General features: G+C 38.8%; 1 protein-coding gene across 1 annotated transcript in view; it reads left to right on the top strand.

The window, feature by feature from the left end:
* The window catches only part of LOC121509581 (protein unc-13 homolog B-like), a 260,714-nt gene that overhangs the window by 134,045 nt on the left and 107,304 nt on the right, over positions 1 to 19,365 (top strand). Inside the window, exons 12-13 of the mRNA XM_041787044.1 lie at positions 16,405 to 16,454; positions 16,594 to 16,669. Of these exons, the coding sequence (XP_041642978.1) occupies positions 16,405 to 16,454; positions 16,594 to 16,669 (126 nt within the window). The remainder of the gene's footprint in view (positions 1 to 16,404; positions 16,455 to 16,593; positions 16,670 to 19,365) is intronic.

Consider the following 19,365-nt stretch of genomic DNA (forward strand, 5'->3'; position numbering starts at 1 on the left):
ATCCTTTCTTGCCCAATTTGCACACAACTGTGCTTTTATCCAGGTGTCCATCCGGTAGTTTTTAAAACTAAATTTTCCACCCACCAAACCCAGCAATGACTTCTCATTGGTTTCCATGGTGTTTGTCTTGTTGTGTCCTGTGCATCAGTATTACGTGTATTCCGGGAACTCGTGCAATAAGAAACGTTCCGCGCTGTTTGGAGTGCAAAAATAAATTGAGATTAAATGTGTTATTTTTTTATCACATTATTTTTCTGTAATTAATTAATCTTAACGCGATAAAGTCCCAGCCCTAGTTTAAATTATACTAAAAGAAAATAAATCAACAAGATTAATATGCTATAGTGGGCACATTTTATCTATATTGCCTATTTGGTGACAGTAACTGTTCCAACACAATGAAAATTGATAAACTCTGCCTAGAAACACTGGGTATGCACTACATGGTGTGCATGTATTGTTACATGTTATTTTGCCTGCAGCTGTTGTTGACTAATTAGCAGACAACGGGCATGGTGTGCCTTTATACTTGGATCCTTTCAATTTAGCACTTTTTTTTTTTCAGGAACTAGAGTTTTCCACCAAAAACACGGATGCACGCTGCCAAATAGAGGAAGTTTTTCAGAGTAATCCCTGGTAACTACAGAACCCATGTTGAGAAATGGGATGTCACCACATCTCCAGCCCTGGATTACAGATAAAATGTATCAAAGTTTTGTGTGACACAGTGCAAATGTAGAGGCAATGTCCAGTGTAACATAAACTGAAAATGCTCCTGACATGCTACCTTTCAATGGAAGATACTTACAGTCTCTCTCTCTCAAAAAAAACAAAACAAAAAAACACACAAACAAACAACTTGTCTATATTTTTTCCAGGATGCAAACCCTCCACATCACCACAAACAAACTATTTCTGTGAAGCATGGTGGTGGCAGCATCATGCTGTGGGGATGCTTCTTAGCAGTCAGCCCTGGCAGGCTTGTAAAGGATACAGCATGTGCTACACAGAAATGGTCCCTCAAAGGATCTTTTGGGGTGTACTGCTGGAAAATGGGGCCCCTGATAATCAAAAGAAAATAGATGGATTTGTCACACTGGATACAAACACTATGGCAGGAAGCAACTTAGGAAATAAGAAGGGAGGGTGAGCGACAATCTGAGTAGATCTCTCTTGATAGAAATGAACCAAGAAACAGCCTAACAACAAGGGCAATATGTGAAATCAAGTGTATTTACTGCCTGGGTTGACAAAGCAATTGACATTTAGAAAGAAGAGCCAGAATCAGGTTTACTGTCAAATAGGATACAACGATTCTGTTATCATATTAGTAACAAAATCAATGAAGCAGAATTTAAAGATTAAAGCTAAACAGTGGTTATTAACTGTCAGGAGAGTTTAATAATATAAGACAAAATAAACACTTAAAGAAAATAATTTTAATAATATGAGCAATATGTATAATATAGGAGATGTATATTTCAGTAAGGTGATGATGAGTGCAGGAATATTTGATCTTTGCTGAATTTTCGGAAAACATCTGCATAACTTCTTGAAGTTTTTATTCTAACAGTCTTTGTGGATAAGTTGCCTGTTTACAAGGACGCTGGCCAACAGCCTGGTGAGTTTGTATTCTCTTTTAAGAGTGTCATGAACTGAGGCTTACAGGAAGAAGGCCAGCCATCTTGGAAGTGAAATCCAGAGCTTGTTCCAAACTTTCATTCTCATTTAATTTTTATATCACCCCACATTAACTGCAACAAGCTTCAAATCAAAAACTATGAATGCACTTAGAAGTCATTGCAAGGGGACAAAACTTCTGCTGGTTACTTTCCAGTATGCCTTACACCACATTTAAGCCAAAAGGCCAGCCCTGCACAATTTCTCTTTGCCATTAAAGCAATTATATTGAAAGATGAATATTTTAAGTAGTAATAGTCTGTTGTTAATGTGTCCAAGTCTTTTTTGTAATATAGATGTCTTACACATCTGGACATGTGGCCTTCATATTTATTTAATGTTTAAATCTGTCTGTATATCCCTGTTTATTGCATTTTTTTTCTATCTTGGTTGTATACTGTCCAGCAAGGAGAAGAAAGAACATCTCCAAGTTGTACAAACAGCTTGACATCCTTTATTCCACTTTTTCTGCTGTGACATGAATCCATATTGCAGCATTATTCAGCATGCAGGACAAGGTAAATCTCTAAAGTAATCCTTGTCATTTGCTGGCACTGAAGCAGACACTTGGAAAATCTCCCTTTTTTGGCTCCAGAGAGATTTTGTCCTTTGGGTCGTGTCCAACATGAAATGACCAAGAAAGAAAGCCAGGGAGTGAAGCCAACAAGAAGACATAAATAATAAGAATCATATAAGAAGAACAAGCAGTAGGAGTTAAAGAGAAATGCATAAACTGGAGAAATATAAAGGGGCTTCCTTGTATAATGTTATGCAAATTGTAGGTTTTGAAAATAAGAGCCTTAAGCATGAGTGGGCTGTACAAAGGAACAGAATGAGTATCATATTTATAGAGGTCTGCGAGTCTTAATGTGGTTTAAAGACCCCTGCACCTGCCCGAAGCTTCCTCCCCTCCTCTCTGCTGATCACTAATCAGAGGGGCTGGAGGGGATGATGGAGCTTCCTTTCCTTCCATTAGCCAGCTGCTGTGCACTATGCAGGCACCCAGAAACCAAAGTCAATGAGTGTAAATCTGCCAGACAGCAAAAACATTTTGTGTTCCCTGAGAAAAGTTAAGAATGATCATATATGACCAAATAAGCAACATGTTAGAATAGAAAATATATACATGTGAAGCAATTATTGTTTTGTGTTAAATATATATGAAAAAACATCCCTTACAGGGTTCCCCTATCCCATCACAATGCTGCTTTTTAAAGAGAAAGCCATAAGTATTAACTTGAGTTAATTTTCTCTGGTTAAATCATTTTGTTCTCATTCCAGGAAGTTCCCTTGTTTAAATGCTGGTTTATTCTTAGTATGGCTTCTTCGTTGTAGCATCTTTTGAGCCCCTTTTCCCAGACTTTGTACTCCGGACGTGAACTTGGAAATTTCAGTGTGACCTACCTAGAAAATTTCCTGATCTGCTTGCTCACACACGTCCCTCACAGCAGGACATTCTCCTCCAGTTTGCCTGTCAGAGGACAGTGCTATGGGAAAAATGCAGGGTAGAGATGTTTTCAGTGACACATTGCAGCCTACCCAGAAAATTTAAGGAAAATTACAGCAGTTTTGTGCAAGTGTAAATACAAACACCAAAGTATCATCTGCTTAAAGAGATGTTTTCTTACTTTTACTTGGTTTATTAACATGAAAATGCCTTTTAGGCATTATTTAGGCAGAGATGGTTCAGTTGTGAAGAAGTGGTTCAATTTAGGCGTTTACTCAAGGGGAGATCTTGTTTTCTGGGACATGTCCTCTCATGTTTGACCCAAACAGTTGACCCAAAGTTAACTGTTTGGTCTATCAGGTTTGCTGGGGATATATTTTGCTATGAATGAGTATACAGTGGCATTGTGTAAGACTGATGTGTGTCATACAGAAACCAACAGGTAGCACGGTCCTCTATGTGAGACTCTTAACAATGTGAAAAGGTGTGCTTTTTAAATCAATCAATTAATAAGTCAGTGTTTATGTGTATAGAAGAAAATATGTTTAAGATGTATGTACAGTATGGCAACAGCAGCCTTAAATGAATCTGATTGGTTGTCCTCGCTCTGTTTGTTTGTGTCTACCCATTTTTCTTATTCTGCATCCCCCTCTATCCTCTCACAGCCCTATACAGCTTTACAGAGGCTTTCAGACACGGATTTGGCTCTGTTCAAGGTTTTTTCTTACTATTGAAACTATGCTAGATGTTTGCTTGAGGGTTGTGCTACCTGACATTTCAAATTAAGCAGGCAAATGCTTTGGCAAGTTCTGTTACTTTATTGTTGCTAGAAAGCAGTGGCAGCTGGTGCATTTTTCTTCAGGGGGGCCTACAACAAAATCCCAATTTGATATGTGAGTATGTATGTGAGGTACATCAAAAGATGTTACTACACTGTGAGTTAAGTTATATTGATATGACTTTTTTACATCTGCATTTGTTTCATTGATGATTAAAATAAGATGGCTATAATAAGGGCCATCAGCAGCCACAAGTAGCTCACTCTTATCACAGTCAACTTAAATTTTTAACTTATCACACATTATCAACTCAATACATGGCAAAATTATGTTAAAGAGCTGACTGAATGTTTATTTTAAATAGAAAAATTTACAAAAGGCATAAGGTGCAAGTAGTCACTGCTTCAATAGTGACTGGTTGAGTAAAAAATATATATACCAGACCTGAATGCAGCGAAAATGCTTAAACACACAAAACTTTTATTTATTGATTGATTTACTTACTTACTTCGTAATATTAGTCACAGCTTTGTTGCTTCATCCTGATATCTAGCCAGTCAGGTCCAAGCTCTTTAATTTTAGGTTTCTCCTCCAGTGTCCTCCTCTCAAAACGCCTTATTCTTAAACACTTGACTGAGTTTTCTTATTGTATTTTACTGTCTTCCTAGCATCTCTTGATGAGCTCACCAACGAACGCAGGCGCAATACCTGGCAGAAAGCCAGTATTTACTCAGACTGTGCATGTCTTCCTCTGTGTGTCTCAAATTATGAAGTGTATCTCTCTGCTGCCACCTGTTGGCGTCTGGTGAGTGGTTAGTGGTACTCCCTTCAGGGCACAGTCACATTGCGCCCAGAGAGCTCCTGTCTCTTGTATTGAAAAGGAACGAATGCGCACACACAGGTTTATAACAGAAGTCAATCAACGGCTCTGGGCGCAGGAGCCCTGCACCCCAGGGAGGAAATGAGTGAACAGGAAGTAAAGGCAAATGCTTAGAACGTTTGTGATCTACTGATTTATAGAACATTATACATTTAAATCTCTTAATAATTCATCTTTATGCATAATGGAGTTTATCTATATTCATAGTAATTTATTGATATTTAAAGCAAATGTTTAAAAAAATTATTCAGTGAACTTTAGATCTGTCCTCTCTTTGTGGAGAGTCATGGGGGGCGGTGCCCTTGCACCCCCTATTGACCAGCCGCCTCTGCTAGAAAGTAGATAAATATATTTGCAAAAATAAATTATTTCATGGTCAAATAAAATTTAGCTGGTTTACCTTGGTTGTACCACTTGACATTGAAAGTGTACCTGCTCACCTAAGCATATCGTAATTAATCAAACATTTGTAATATGTGATTACTCTTTTATCTTAGTAGAGGTAAAGCACGTATTTTTAGAGCTTATGATAATATTATATACAGTGCTTAACAAATTTATTAGACCACCGCCCAAAGTAAGGTTTATGCCACAGCTGCCCTAAATTAACAGCATTGGTAATTACCAAAATCATTTTTTATGTTTCTGCAATGGTAAATACACCAATATGTTAGGGCTGCAGTAATAGATTCCAACACTTTATTTCTTTCGTTATAGTTTATTTCTATTCTCCAAGTTGTCATGAAAGTAAATGGGCACTTAATCATTTTAAAATCCTCTATTTTATATATAATATTTCACATTATAGCAAAAATATAGTTCCATCATTCACACGGAGGTCTGATGATGTCTGAAAGGTGAACCTTTAGATTATAGGAATATGGTCTATTTTTCAAAAGGGTGATCACTTTCAATTTTTTGCACATTTTTTTGTGAGTTCATCCACCATCAGATAAAAATATGACCTCTTAAGACCATCCACTGACATGGAGAAAGCTGCTTCTTTGACCTGTTGAAGAAAAGAGAGAGAGAGAGAAGGGGGAAGCACCAAAGCAGGTCTTGAATCGTGAAGCCTGATGGTGTTCTGTAAAACTGTTGGGTCAATCAGAGAAGTTTATGAAATTCCCTGAAGTCTGCAGACACAAAATGAGCGCTGCGAGTCATGCGGGCAGTGCGTAAACCCAGAGATCTGCGTAGGTTTGCAGGTGCAGGCGTAGTGCTGTATCTGCAATAAAGCCACGGCCAGTGGATGAGTAAAAATGTAGGACGAGTGCCTGTACACATCACTGTATCTCTTTCTCTTCCCTCATAATTTTTATGCCTTGTATCATGCATGTTACGTTGTAATAACAGTGAAAACAAGTGCACTGTGCCACACAAATAGCCGTCTGTGTGAAACACAGCACACTGTGCAACATGGCGCGATGTCCAGGCTACAGCATGCCCGTATATGGATACAGGACTGGTTTAAGCGAAGCCTCGAGGCAGATAATTTGCCTCGAGGAATTTTTTGAATCGAATTACCCGGATAATTTGAGGAATCGTTTCAGCCCTACAATATGTAGAAACAGGCAAATACTTTGGCACATACATTTTAGCAGTTTTTCATTGGTTATACCACGTGAACTCGCTTGACTTCAGATTTTTCAACCCTCGCAATTAAGCGAATGAAACAAAAGGTGCAGCAAGGGCGATACAAATCGCCTCATTTTTGCAAATTACTTGCCCAATTCGCGATGCCCGAGGAAAGCTTGTGTCTACTTGTGTCTTTACATTGACTTAACATGTGCCAGTTATGTTGCTCATATCTGGTGTGAACACAATATTAGGCTGAAATGCCAAAATATAAAATGAATTATATCATTCAAATACACTGAAAATGTAAGCAAACAAAGTAGTCTTCACAGAACAAATTGATATACACAGTGAACTGACACAGACATATGTGTGTGTGTGTATATATATATATATATATATATATTTATATATATATTATTATTTATTTATTTATTTATTTATTTATTTATTTATTTTTTAGGGTAATATTAGATTTGGAAACAAAAAATGCATGTCATTTTATTGAGCCTTTTACAAAGAGTACAGTCTAGACCTGTGTGATTTTTCATGGTGTGGTAATACACAAGTAAGAAATGGTTGATGGATTGAATATACCCTAGAGATGTAAAACAGGTTAGTCCTCTATAACTTGTTGGATTGAGAGTCAAGCAGGCCCACAGCAGCTGGCACTCTACAACAGAGATCCTAAAAGAGACAAGAGCTTAAAAACTCTACAGGAGATAAAGAATATAAACTGGCAGATATATTTTAGTCTGACTGCTGTTGCCATGCAGAAGATACTCAAATGAAGCAAGTAAGAGCACACGTTCTTACTATTCTTAATTTTAAATATAACCGAGATCACCACAAATTGACCCTGAGTTTAATTTGGTTCCTACAAGGCATTGTCTTTATATACTGCACTGGGCCAAGCACATGCAGCACAAGTGAGACCTTCCACAGTTTCTTCTTTTCTGTACTTATATTTCCGTTTCTCACAGAGTCAAGGTATAAGAAGTTTGCAAATCTGTCACCCATATAAAACTTAAGCAGGCTTTAACATTCATAATTAAAGCACCTATGAGAACTAGAAATCTCAGGTTTAAATCCGATATTGTCTGCTTGTTTTTTGTGTTTTGACATGTGACCAAAATAAAAACAATGGCAGATATTGTTTCGCGTTCTTAAAGAAGCATTGTAGAAAACTCATTCTGATTTGTCAGAAGAAAATAAAGAACCAATAGTTTTCAGGGAGGGCTTACATGTAATATACTTTCAAAATCACATGCATCACCTTGGTATGTGCTTGTGTGCAATTTCTCTGCTTCAATGTTTAAGTGTCTACAGCAGAGTTACTTTTATTAACTAGGTCAATATCTGGTTCAATGCAGTGGCTGTTTGGTAACATGAATTCTGCTGGAATACCTTATTATAACAGCATGCAGCTTTCTTTAACTCAGAGTATCTATATCCTAATTTTCCCTACTAACATGTGTACAGGGCAAGAGCAAGTTGAAGACGGACTGACATCAACTTCTGAAAGAGATTCTGCTTTAGTGAAAGATCAACAGACAGAAATATAAAAAATAAGATGCAGTTTGAACAGTGAAGCCTTTATTTTAAATAACAGCATGGACAAATTTCTTTAAAATGTTGGCTTTGGCTTGTGATCTATACGCTGAATCCCCTGCATAATAAAAGTTAACAAAGAATTGTGTTGTTGAGTGAAAAGAAACATCTGATGATAAACATAACAGTTAAACTCAGTGCATTTAAGTTCAGACTCCTGACAAGAGAGACTTATGAAAAGTAGGTTACACCGTCATGGTTTCTTTAAAAATTCAATCCTAATAAGAACGAGGGTCAGAGTTACAGTTCCTCTGCGACCACAGAGTGATGGTGTGAAATAGAAGGGCCTGGAAAAGACATTAAAAAACAATTTGAGCTCAGAAAAGGTGCTGATAGCATTTTACGAGCCATGAGACAGAATAAAGGAAGGATATGGTAAAGACGAGGTAGGGCATGCAGGGTGTTATTGTCCGTGGACCTACCATGTGTGTTTGAAATTTTATCATTATTCAGCTGAACAATGAATCCGTCAGAAAATATGATTTCTTATGCTGTAGTGATTAAGACACTGTTGAAATATTTTTTTAACTTGAATTTCAAAATATAATATTTTAACTTTGTCGTCAACTAATAGAGAAAAAATGTTATTATAAAGAGTAATATGGTACATCCTCAGTCACATAATTCATGCTCCAACTTCTCAGGCTACTATCTAAATATGCATAAGCACATTCATTGTGAATTAAAAAATAAACAATAAAAAGAGAACCTGCTTTTAACTACTGAATTATTTTACCACCAAGGTTTTGCACTGGGCCGCACCTTCTTCAGATTGTGATGCTCATTTAGACAAGTTCTCCAGCTGTCTGTAAGCTCATCCAAGACCTGGAGGGCCACCTGTTTTTATTTTTCCCCCTTTTTATTTATTTATTTTTTCAGTTCTGGGTAGGTATTTAAGGATGTGTAACTACAATTTCCACAACGCTTTATGTCGCTTACCCTGAATTAATGTAAAATTTGAATTGTATGATTAAATTAATCTTTAAATGAAACGGATTCAGTTGTTCGAAAGACCTGTGTAAGTTTTCACAGCCTCATTCTGGAGATGGAATGCTTTGAAATATCTAGATGATCATATTTAATGTGCAATAGCACAACTACAGTGCGTTATTTTTGAAGGGGAAGGCAAAGCTTAGAGTGTTAATAATGGCTGTTTCAGACTAGGCCTGTGGCAGCTCTTTCCACCAGAGCTGTTTGGTCCACAAAAATATACCCTGGTTCATATCCCTGGATTGTCTAGCTCATTTGGGGTAATGTGAAAACTCATTCGGACTCTGTGACAGACCAAATAAGTGAGCTCTGGTCTGCTTATAAAGAGGGTTCTCAGTTTGCTTCCAAACGCATCCTGGTGAGATTTGTTGGAGGTGTGAAAACCAAGCGGACCAGCCAAAGGCAGGAAGTGGCATAAAGCATAATGGTTTACGTATAAGTGGTTTAAATCATTCAAATACATGTCAATACCTCGCTCAGTGTCTGTGTAACCATGGCAACATGTCCTAGTCTCTCACTCTCATTTTGTCTCTCTGCCTTCTTCGGTACTGATTCCTTTGTCTCATATAAAAAACAACATACTGGACAGCTTGCTGCCTCAATTGCTGCTCATACGCGGCACGGTCTTGTGAAACACATACTAGTATATTATAAAAAACACCATAACAAAAGTAGAAATCCCAAAACAGCATACATTTACTGCGACGCCATTGTTTATGTGGTGAAAAGTTGACGTAAGGAGATCGATTTTGGTTTCCTGTTCTGGCCAATAGATTAGCCATTTCCTCTTTTTCTAAGTCTTCTTTTCTTCTTCATCACTGTTTGTTTTGAGACAATAGCGCCACAAATGTATAATGTTGTCCAGACAGGTGGTTTGTTTTATTAAGTGCAGTGGGAAAGCAAACTAATGTTGCAATTTCAGCCTCCAATTGAGTGGAGTCCCCGAGACTGTCAGGTGTGAAAACCATGGACTGTGGAAAGAATTGGACAAAGCCTGTGTGATGTCAGCCGTTTGATTACAACAGGCGGACTCAAACAGTTTTTAAAGCCAATCCGTGGTGACCTCCATATTGAAATCACTGTCTCAACCAAACTTTGGATCAACCTAACGGCAGACAAGAGCCTGCCCACTGAGCTTGACTTCCTGTCAGCTAAGCTAGCACAAAAGCCGGCCTTCTGGCGGTAATGCGGTTTTTCCTAAATATGATCTAAACGATTGTGGTACAATGTGGGGCCATGCTGACCAGCATCTCCTATGTCTGATATACTACCTTTGCCAAGAGCTTTAAACAAACCCACCAGTTTCCCACAACAGTTGGATTGAGTGCCTCAGGTGTGGCAAGTTCTTGCAGCTGCCCTGGGATAAGGTCCAACCCTTCAAATTGCTGCCTGTCTTTTCCCACTTTTCTTCTTTAAAACAGCCCCAAAATAATCTTCATACAAAATAGAAAAGTATCAACTGAATAATAAATTCATGTTATCTTTATGTGCATGAGGGATATCACTATTGCCTTCTGGGACAAGAGAGGAAACAACAGTTTTGTGTTCATAGATTGTGTGAATGATTGCATGCCTGGGTGTAACAGTGATTTCCTGCATGATGTCATTAATCTTAAATTGAAAGAATTTCCATTGATTGGAAAGAGGTTTCTCTTGGTTAAAGAAGGGATTTTATTCCTCAAAGGCTTCCTCTTTTCTATGATGTTATGACTTGACTGAATAAGGATTTACAGTGATTAAAGTATTTACAAGTCTTTTACCTTCTTCCTATTTTAGTTATGGACCTCTGTCAATGAGTGGTTGGGATTGCTAGGCTTTCAACAGGCTTCATTCATCAACAATGATACTGAAGTCATTATGAATGCATCTCCCACAACAATGTGGGGAACTGGATGAAGACACTTTGCTGTCTTGAGGATGTTCTCCAGGAATCGCTTCAATGGACAACATGGAGCAGGTGTTTCCCCAAAAGGAGGCACAAAGGCAAAAGTCCATTCACCAAAAAAGAGGGCTCCAAACCCCAGGGTAGCATTAGTCATTCGCGGTAAGATACATCGCCTCCTGCAAGGGTCTGCAGATCACCATGTCCCAGATCCCCACCTTTACTACCCTGGTATTGAGGAGGAGGAAAGAGAAGCACAGGAGAGCAGAAAGGATCATAGAAGTGGGTATCCGAGGGTTAGCTCCAGTGCTGAAGCCTACTCTCCAAAAGTGCCCAATGGCAAAGGACATGGAGTTGCACCTGGGCCGCCATGTGTAGGAGAGGTTGAACTGAACAGAGAAGGATGTATAAGAATACCCTGCACTCTGCAGCACAGAAGCTCGAGATCCCAAACAAATGTAAAACGAATCTCCTTTGAAAGTGGAATTCGGGATGCTCCTGAACAGATGAGACCAACTAGCTATTATGGTCCGACTGGCCAAGACATAAATGGTCCTAAATTTGCAGGAGCACCTGGCAGGGAATTTCCTTCACCCCGTATTCGCCCAAAGAGACCATATTCTACTGGTGATTGTGTGGACTATAATTTCAATAGAACTCTTCCAGGAACATTGCTGGAAGAGGACGAAGACAAAGAGGAGGAGTCAAGTGCCATTATTGAGCACATTCTGAAGGAGCTGAGGGGAATAAACAAGATTCAGGAGGAAATCTCAGACCTCAGGGATTACCTGACCTCAGTGCGAGGCTCAGTTGAGGAAGTTTCATCCTGTGTAGATGCTGTATTGTCCGAGATTGAGGGCATTCGTTCTAGCAACAAGGCTGGTTCCATGGTACATGCAGATACATGGTCAGGAGCAGAGTGCAAAGATGGAGCATCCCCCCGCAGAAGGCCTGCAAGTGCTTATGGCAGTTTAGGGAGTGCAGTGCCAAAGTCTAGTTCAAATGCATTCTCTCAAATCTGCAAAGAGCGCCATAGCATCCATGGAGGATTACTTCTACAAAGGCCAGAAGATTCTACTGTTTCCCCAATTGCTGAATCAGTGGATCATAATGAACTAGAAGAACCAGAGGATACCTCTGATCATAGTTCAGATATTCCTGTAGGTGCTATAGCTAGAAAACTCAGCTTTGGCTACCTTGAAAGACAAGATGGCCAAGACTGTCCAAGCACCAGCTCTTTGTCGTCTGGTCATAGCTCCAAGTCTGAGTCTGACTCAGAGATACCATCATGTAGTCATGGAGGGAAGCAGCAAAAAGCTGATGGACACTGGACTGACCTTAGAAACCAATATGGTGATGCTGGGGAATCTGGGTGGCATGGAGAAACTGCTTACCTCAGGGATAAAAGACTGGAAGAGCATGAAGGGGAAAGCTCTCTTTGTTGTGAAGGAGCTGGTAGCTGGGGTCATTACAGAGGTGCAGAAGGGTACAGTACTTTGGGGCAGTGCTCCGCAGCAAGCTCAGAGCATTTGTCTGTTCACTCTGGGAAACATTACAACTCTCCTGCTAGCACTTCTAGCAGGGAGGAGTGGCAGTCAAGGAAGAGGAGGCCTCAAACCCAATCTGCAGTTCATGTTCCAAAAGATATTAACCTTGAAAATACGGCTGTAGGGTATGATTGCACTTCTGATTTTTCCTATCCTCAAAGTTCTGGTTACCATTCAGTTGATGGCCATGATGGGGAAGCAGGAGGATTTGACTATGGGCAATCATACACAACAGACTATCATGTTGATAGTTATCAGGAACCTTATTTAGCCTACGACGCATCCTCTGAAGGGACATGGGCAGAGGCATCTCTATGTACCAATGTAGCAGATGTTGATAAGCAGTTCATTCAAGAGATGGAACCAAGAAACCAAAGCTTAGAAACCCAACTCCATCCTGGCAATGAAGATATCCAAGCTGGAGGTTTCACTGTCAAACGCATTGGTCGAGCTGTACTGGACTTTAGCTCTGCCTTGCGGGGAGCATTGCGAAAACTTGATGTACCTGCAGCTCAGAGTGCTGGAGAGGAAACAGACTTTGAAGTATCAATGCCTTCTGAACTGTACACAATAGAGTTGCCTTCAAAAACTTTATACTATGGGGTGCCAAATGAAGAGACTTCAAATGAAACCCTCAAAGGTGATATGGTTGACAGTAGTAGTGTTGTTGCAGAACTGAGCAAAGACAATACTCTGGACAAATCAGATCTTTTTTCAGTGGAGCCTTTGCCAGAAGAAGCCAACAACAGCCTTACATTGATGTCTGACACCTATCAACATCCTCCTTGTTCAGAAGTGGTTCCCCCATGCCCAGAAGAACTGTCAGTCTGTCCTGATCTATTGTCCAGTAGCACTGCAATATTACCTGAAACTGATAATCTTGCAGAACAACCTGCAGAAGGTGATCCTTCAGATCGCACCATCAAAGCCCAGATTTCCCAATGCACAACTACAGAGTCCATCTCAGTTTCCCTCTCAATTGATGAACCTGTAGCACCAGGGGGACAGAGAGTAACTGGAGATCCTCCTGCCCAGCAATCCTCAACAGACATTGTATCTCCAGAGGGCAAAGTGGAAGGAGTGGCAGCAGAGCCATCTTTGGAGATAAGCCAGATGGATGAACGGAAGCTAAAATGCCTAAGAACCTTTCAGCAAATTCTGCGGGAGAAGAGAGAATCCAGGCGCAATCTTGCCAGTATGACCATGTCCACCTTTTCTCAGGATGATACAGAACCAGGTAGCATTACTTCATTTGAAGTTTAAATATACTTTTGATTCATCATCTGCCTTTTGTTTGTTGTTGTTTATTTGGAGCATATTTCAGAACATCCTATGAGTTTGGATTACAAATACAAAAACACATGTATGAAAAATGTTTCTTAAGTGTTTTCGAAGTTATGCAATACAAACAAATATTTCTAAATAGTCATCAGTCAAAAGCTTGGTGCCACATTCACCAACCATTATATGAAAGAAATTTGTTCTAAAACTAACTTGTGCGGATTTAAAATCAACATTATCTATTTCAGTTCATCTTGCATGAAGACAGCCTTCTCTGAATGAGTTGTTCCTTTGTTGTGACTAATAGATGGTGCCATCAGTTTGACACATATTCATTGTGTTTAGACACATCATATTTTACAAAATCTAACTTAGCGCAAAATGTAAGGAAAATTGTGTTTGGTAGATTATTTCTTTGTTGTAACAATGCTTCTTGGCAGTAAAACTTGTACTGTTAGAAAGCCTGCTTATTTCCCTTTTAAATGGTGCCACATTTGTAAGGAACATGCAGTTTTGGGAGAACTTATTCTGTTGTTGTTTTTCACCCTTTTTTTTTTATTTCTGGTACTCCCAGGTGCTGACAATCAGGTGTCTGATTGCTACCTGGTTTTCAGTATCTATGAGCATGGGCCCTCCTACAGGAATCAGTACGTGTCTGGTGTCAGTAGAATTAGCATTGCATGTTTGACTGATCTGGATAGGGCCCGTTCAATAAGGGAACTTCAAGCTGGCGTTCAGCAAAACCAAGTTGCGGCATTATTCGGAGTGAGCCCTAGTACCATCTCCAAACTGAATGCCAAGTTGAATATAACTGGGGATGTAAGAGACAGGCCGCGAGGTAGGCGCACCATGAAGAAGACACCCCAAGGGGACAGTTTCCTCACTCTGTCAGCACTTAGGAACCATAAGCTGTCTTCTCCAAATTTGCAGTCATGTTTTGCAGGACAATATGGCTGACGTCTCTCTCTGTTTGGAATCGGCAGCCAAGATTTAACTAATTTTTCATGGGGGCAACCCACATAGTCAGCTCTGCTGCTCATCCCACAAATCCATGTTTCTTACAGATGAGGCACTATTTAAAAGAGAGATAAACATTATTTCCACTGGTATAAGATCTATTGCCAATAAAAACTGTAACAACAAAGAAATAATCTGTTCTTACATTTTGTGCTAGGTTTAAATAAATCAGGGCTACTTAACTATTTCATTTATTGTCCAGTGTGTGTCTTTTTTTTGGTTTGTTTTAATTTGGTCTCTCAGCTCCTACATCTCCACATGACCCTGTAGTCTCACGCTGGTGCGTGGGCCTTCAAGGTGCACTTTCCTATTCTAATTAGGAGGGTCAAGCATGAGCTTCAAGCTTTTGATGTTTTGGTATTTCACAGTTAAACAACACAGGGGTAAACATTCAAGCAGTTTAAGAACAACATCATTGATCTACCTCAGACTTTTCTGAGGACCTTCTTAAGAGAAAATGAATAAAATTCATGATATAAGTGAATTCCCTCATGATTTTATGTTGAGATCAGTAAATGTTGTTTAACTTTCAGCAATCCTAAAGATATATTTTGTTTTCTCAAAACGTTGCACTCCATCTGTCAAAGCCATCCACTGTTGAAGATCATCTTTTATCTGTTGTTCCTGTGTTATGCTTGTACTGATAAAAGCATACTCGCCCGTATCCTCTCATGGTTCACCTCATAGTTAAAAATAAAGCCCCACACTGAAAGGTAGTTACTGTACCAAATTGCCTTTGCTAATTTTCCTTCAGAGTAATGTCTCCCTTGTCACTTCTCAGTCCCTTCCTCCTTTACTAGACTCCAGCATCAGCCATTTACTGAATTAGAAATCATTAATTACCTTCTTGGAAAGTGACATTAGAGTGGAAGGAGAATATGGAGAGTCATTTTTGTGATAAATTGTAGATGTTAATGAAACATTTATGACCCAAGTCACCCTTTTACATGAAAACTTGGTTGCAGTGCTATTTTTTCACGCATTTACAGTAGGATTTACTCTAGTGTGCTTTTGTATTTTGCATGACGAGTCAAACTGGTCCATGACTGTTTTTCTGTCCTTTTATCCTGTTTTACAGATGAAAGTCAAGATGGAGTACAGGTTACCTCTTTTATAAATTCTTTGCACAGTTATTTTTATGTCAGTGTCTCTATTCGATAATTTGCCTTTCTATTGTGTTTATATTACATCTGACACATTCAGGATAATTGTTATGCCGCAGTTTTAGGTTTTATGATATATGGATGCCTATAGATCTCTGCTCTGTGAAGACCATTTGTTGTTTCAGTCATGAACATAAAAATGGCAAACAGTAATAGGTTAGTATTGATTAAGACACAGTATTGATGACATTTTATATTGATGTTGTTGTGGTATTTCTTTACAAGCTGCCAGAATTTAAAAAAAGGCTGTTAAGGCACAAAAGTCAATATTTTGATTCTGTTTACAGGGCGCATGTCTGGTTTGGTAGGTGTTAAATTTAGAAGGTGAAAACAAATTTATGATACTCATATATGTAGGACACCATGATTGATTGAAGAGCTCGCTTTGGCATGCATTATTGAAACTCAACCAACCCAACTGTCTCTCTCCTGTTTTTTTCTTTCCTTTCTGTTTTCTTAACACTTGTGTGCGTGTGCATCTTCAATTCTATAAAACCAATTGATTGTCAGCCTTAAAAGGCTTAAAAAGTGACCTTTGACATTCTATTTCAGAGCCGAGATCAAGATGGTGACCCCAGCAAGCACCCATGGGCCAAGCCAGGGTCAGTAAAAACCTTTAAGTGAGTGTATGTACGAAAGCCAGAACAGACGATTAGGCTTTCCACACCCAGATTATTTTCATTATAATGTGGAGTTATACATTTTGGTATTTGTTTGTTTCTCTTTTGTATGTGTATTCAGGGGAAACGCACCATTTGGCATCGACAGCATGCCAGACCTCCGCAAGAGGAGGCCCATTCCCCTTGTTAGTGAACTGGTGAGTAAACACAACTCAGTTTCTGACATTTTTCCTTGACCTTCACTGGGGATCTGATTATTATTAGACCACCTGTCATAAAAACGAGAAAACATAAATATTTTAGAAATCTTTCAAAAACTTGTTTAAAACTAAAAATGTTATTGTTATTTATTTGGCAAATAACAAACTGAAATAAATAAATAGTCCTTTTTCACACGTAATAACCAAAAAACTTCATATTTTGTATGGCCTCCTTTGGCCTTGATAACAGCTTGCATTCTTGCTGGCATTGTTTTTATGTTCTTTTCCACAGTCTCTTTTGTTATTGAGTTCCAAATAGTTTCATGCTTTAGATCAAACTTTTGTGCCATCAATCTCTGAATCTACTAAATCCCAAATTTGTTTAATAGGATTAAAATCGGACTTTGACTTGGCCAGTCCATCAGTTCCAGTACTCCAGATTTCTTATTCTTGGTCAAATAGTCTCTGCACAGCTTTAAAGTATGCTTGGGGTCATTGTCTTGTTGGTATATGAACCCACGACCAATCAGATTCAGTCCAGAAGGGCTTCCATGATGCACTAAGATGTTGTGGCAGACGTTCTTGTTCATGATACCGTCCATTTTCACTCATTTGCCCACGCCGTATCCACAAATTGAACCCCATACCATAATGGAATCTCCACCATGTTTCACTGTGGGTGCAATGCATCTGGCATCAAAACGTTCTCCAGCTTTTCTGCGGACATAAACACGACCATGCTGAGCGAAGAGTTCAAACTTGGACTTGTCTGTCCATAGTACCTTCTTCCAGTCATCAACAGTCCAGTGTTTGTGCTCCCTGGCAAATCTGAGGCATTTCTGGATGTTTGCAGGCCTCAATAATGGCTTCTTAGCAGCTATTCTTCCCTTTAAGCCTTGTTTTGTCAGTCGTCTGCTTATGGTTATTCTGGAGACTTTCTCAGACTCTGATCTAGAAGCATTCATCTCTGCCTGAAGATCAGCAGTGGTCTTCCTTCTGTCTCTAGTACTTCAGATCTTGAGGTGTCTGACATCTGCTTCAGTTAACTTTGGTTTCCTGTCTCTTCCTTGTCGCATTTTGTAAGTACCAGTCTCGGCAGTTGACTCCAAAGCATACTTGACCACACTGTGAGAACACTTTATGTCTTTCCCTATTTGTCTCAGAGACCATCCAGCATCATGAAGTGCTCTAATGCGGACTCTTTCATATTCAGTGAGCTCTCCATGTTTTACCATTTTGAAGAGCAATGAGGAATTTCAAACTGAATTCACCTTTTTAGACCCAAATTTCAGCCGGCTCACTGGGCTTCTCTGAGAAGTCAGAAATGAATCAAGCATAACATTCAACCACTAGAACTCATTTTTCTTTTCAGGAATGCAAGTAAATAACTGTAATTTGACATTTTAATCAAGAAATGATAATGTGCTTTACTATTTTTTCAGTTTTTTTGTAAATCAGTAAATTTGAAAATTCATGGATAACGATAATAATTATATTTTAGCATTAAAAATATCATTTGGGTTAAAGAGCTTCAACATATTGGTGTATTAACTATTGCAGAAACATAAAAAATGATTTTGGTAATTACCAATGCTGTTAATTTAGGGCAGCTGTGGCATAAACCTTACTGTGGGTGGTGGTCTAATAAATTTGTTAAGCACTGTAGATCAAGCACTTTTAAAAGGCAATCCACATTCAATTTGAAACATTTCGCAAAAAAAAAAAAAAAAGAATTATTACAGCTAAAATAAGAAGCAAAACCATTTACCATTTAACCATCCACATCCTACATAAAGCTATGAACTACTGCTACTGTGTATTTATGATCGTTTCAGCCGAGAGCTCAACTACCATACTGTAGCTCGAAGATGTGCAAACTCTATACAGTAAAAATAGTTGGTACTAAAAGATCGACACAGGTGATTTTGCTAAACCAAACCTTTTTCCCCTTTGTCAGTTTCCAAAACTACAGACTGTGGCTTATTTTACAAACTTTGCAGTACTGAAGTTTTAGCCAGATCACTGCTGATATTTCAGTGTTCAGGCTTTTATTTCTGTTTGAGTTTCTTTTTCTTAGGCTACATTTTGGCTATAATCTCCAGCTCTTGTGCTTATATATTGGGGTCTAAGTATCAAATAAGGCTTATTAGTTTAATGAGTTTAATTTTTAAATCTTGTAAAGTGTTCTTTTTACATATTGTCAGTCTCCATGGCTTGAACCTTAGTTTTATTATTTTCTATCTTCATTGCCATACCAGTGACAAAAATGTGCTTGTGTAATTGTCCTGTGCTTCTGTATATGGTTAAAAGTTTGTGTACCCCATGCAACCATAGTACATAAGCTGCTGGGTCTTTTATTCCAACTGTAATGGTCTGTTTGCTTTAGTTTTAGCGCCAGGCGTAGCAGAGAAAAGCATTCTTAACAAGCTGGCGTAGTGGCACCAGAGTTTTACATGTTACACTGAGCTGATTTAGTGATTCAAGAATAATGACTTGCAGCTACATAGTAGATAAAAGCCTGACGAGAGCTTCTGTTGTTTAACCCGCTGTGTTTTTATGTCTTTTTTTCTCATTGTGAGACCTGACTGTTAGGATTCTAGGTGAAAGCTTGTTATTCTCTCAGATGGAAACCTGTTTATTTGTCTCTAACCTTGTTTCTCTCTTCTTCTTCTCTTTTCTCACACATGGCACCC

This window comes from Cheilinus undulatus, linkage group 5 (genome assembly GCF_018320785.1).
Source record: "Cheilinus undulatus linkage group 5, ASM1832078v1, whole genome shotgun sequence".
Taxonomy (NCBI): Eukaryota; Metazoa; Chordata; class Actinopteri; order Labriformes; family Labridae; genus Cheilinus; species Cheilinus undulatus.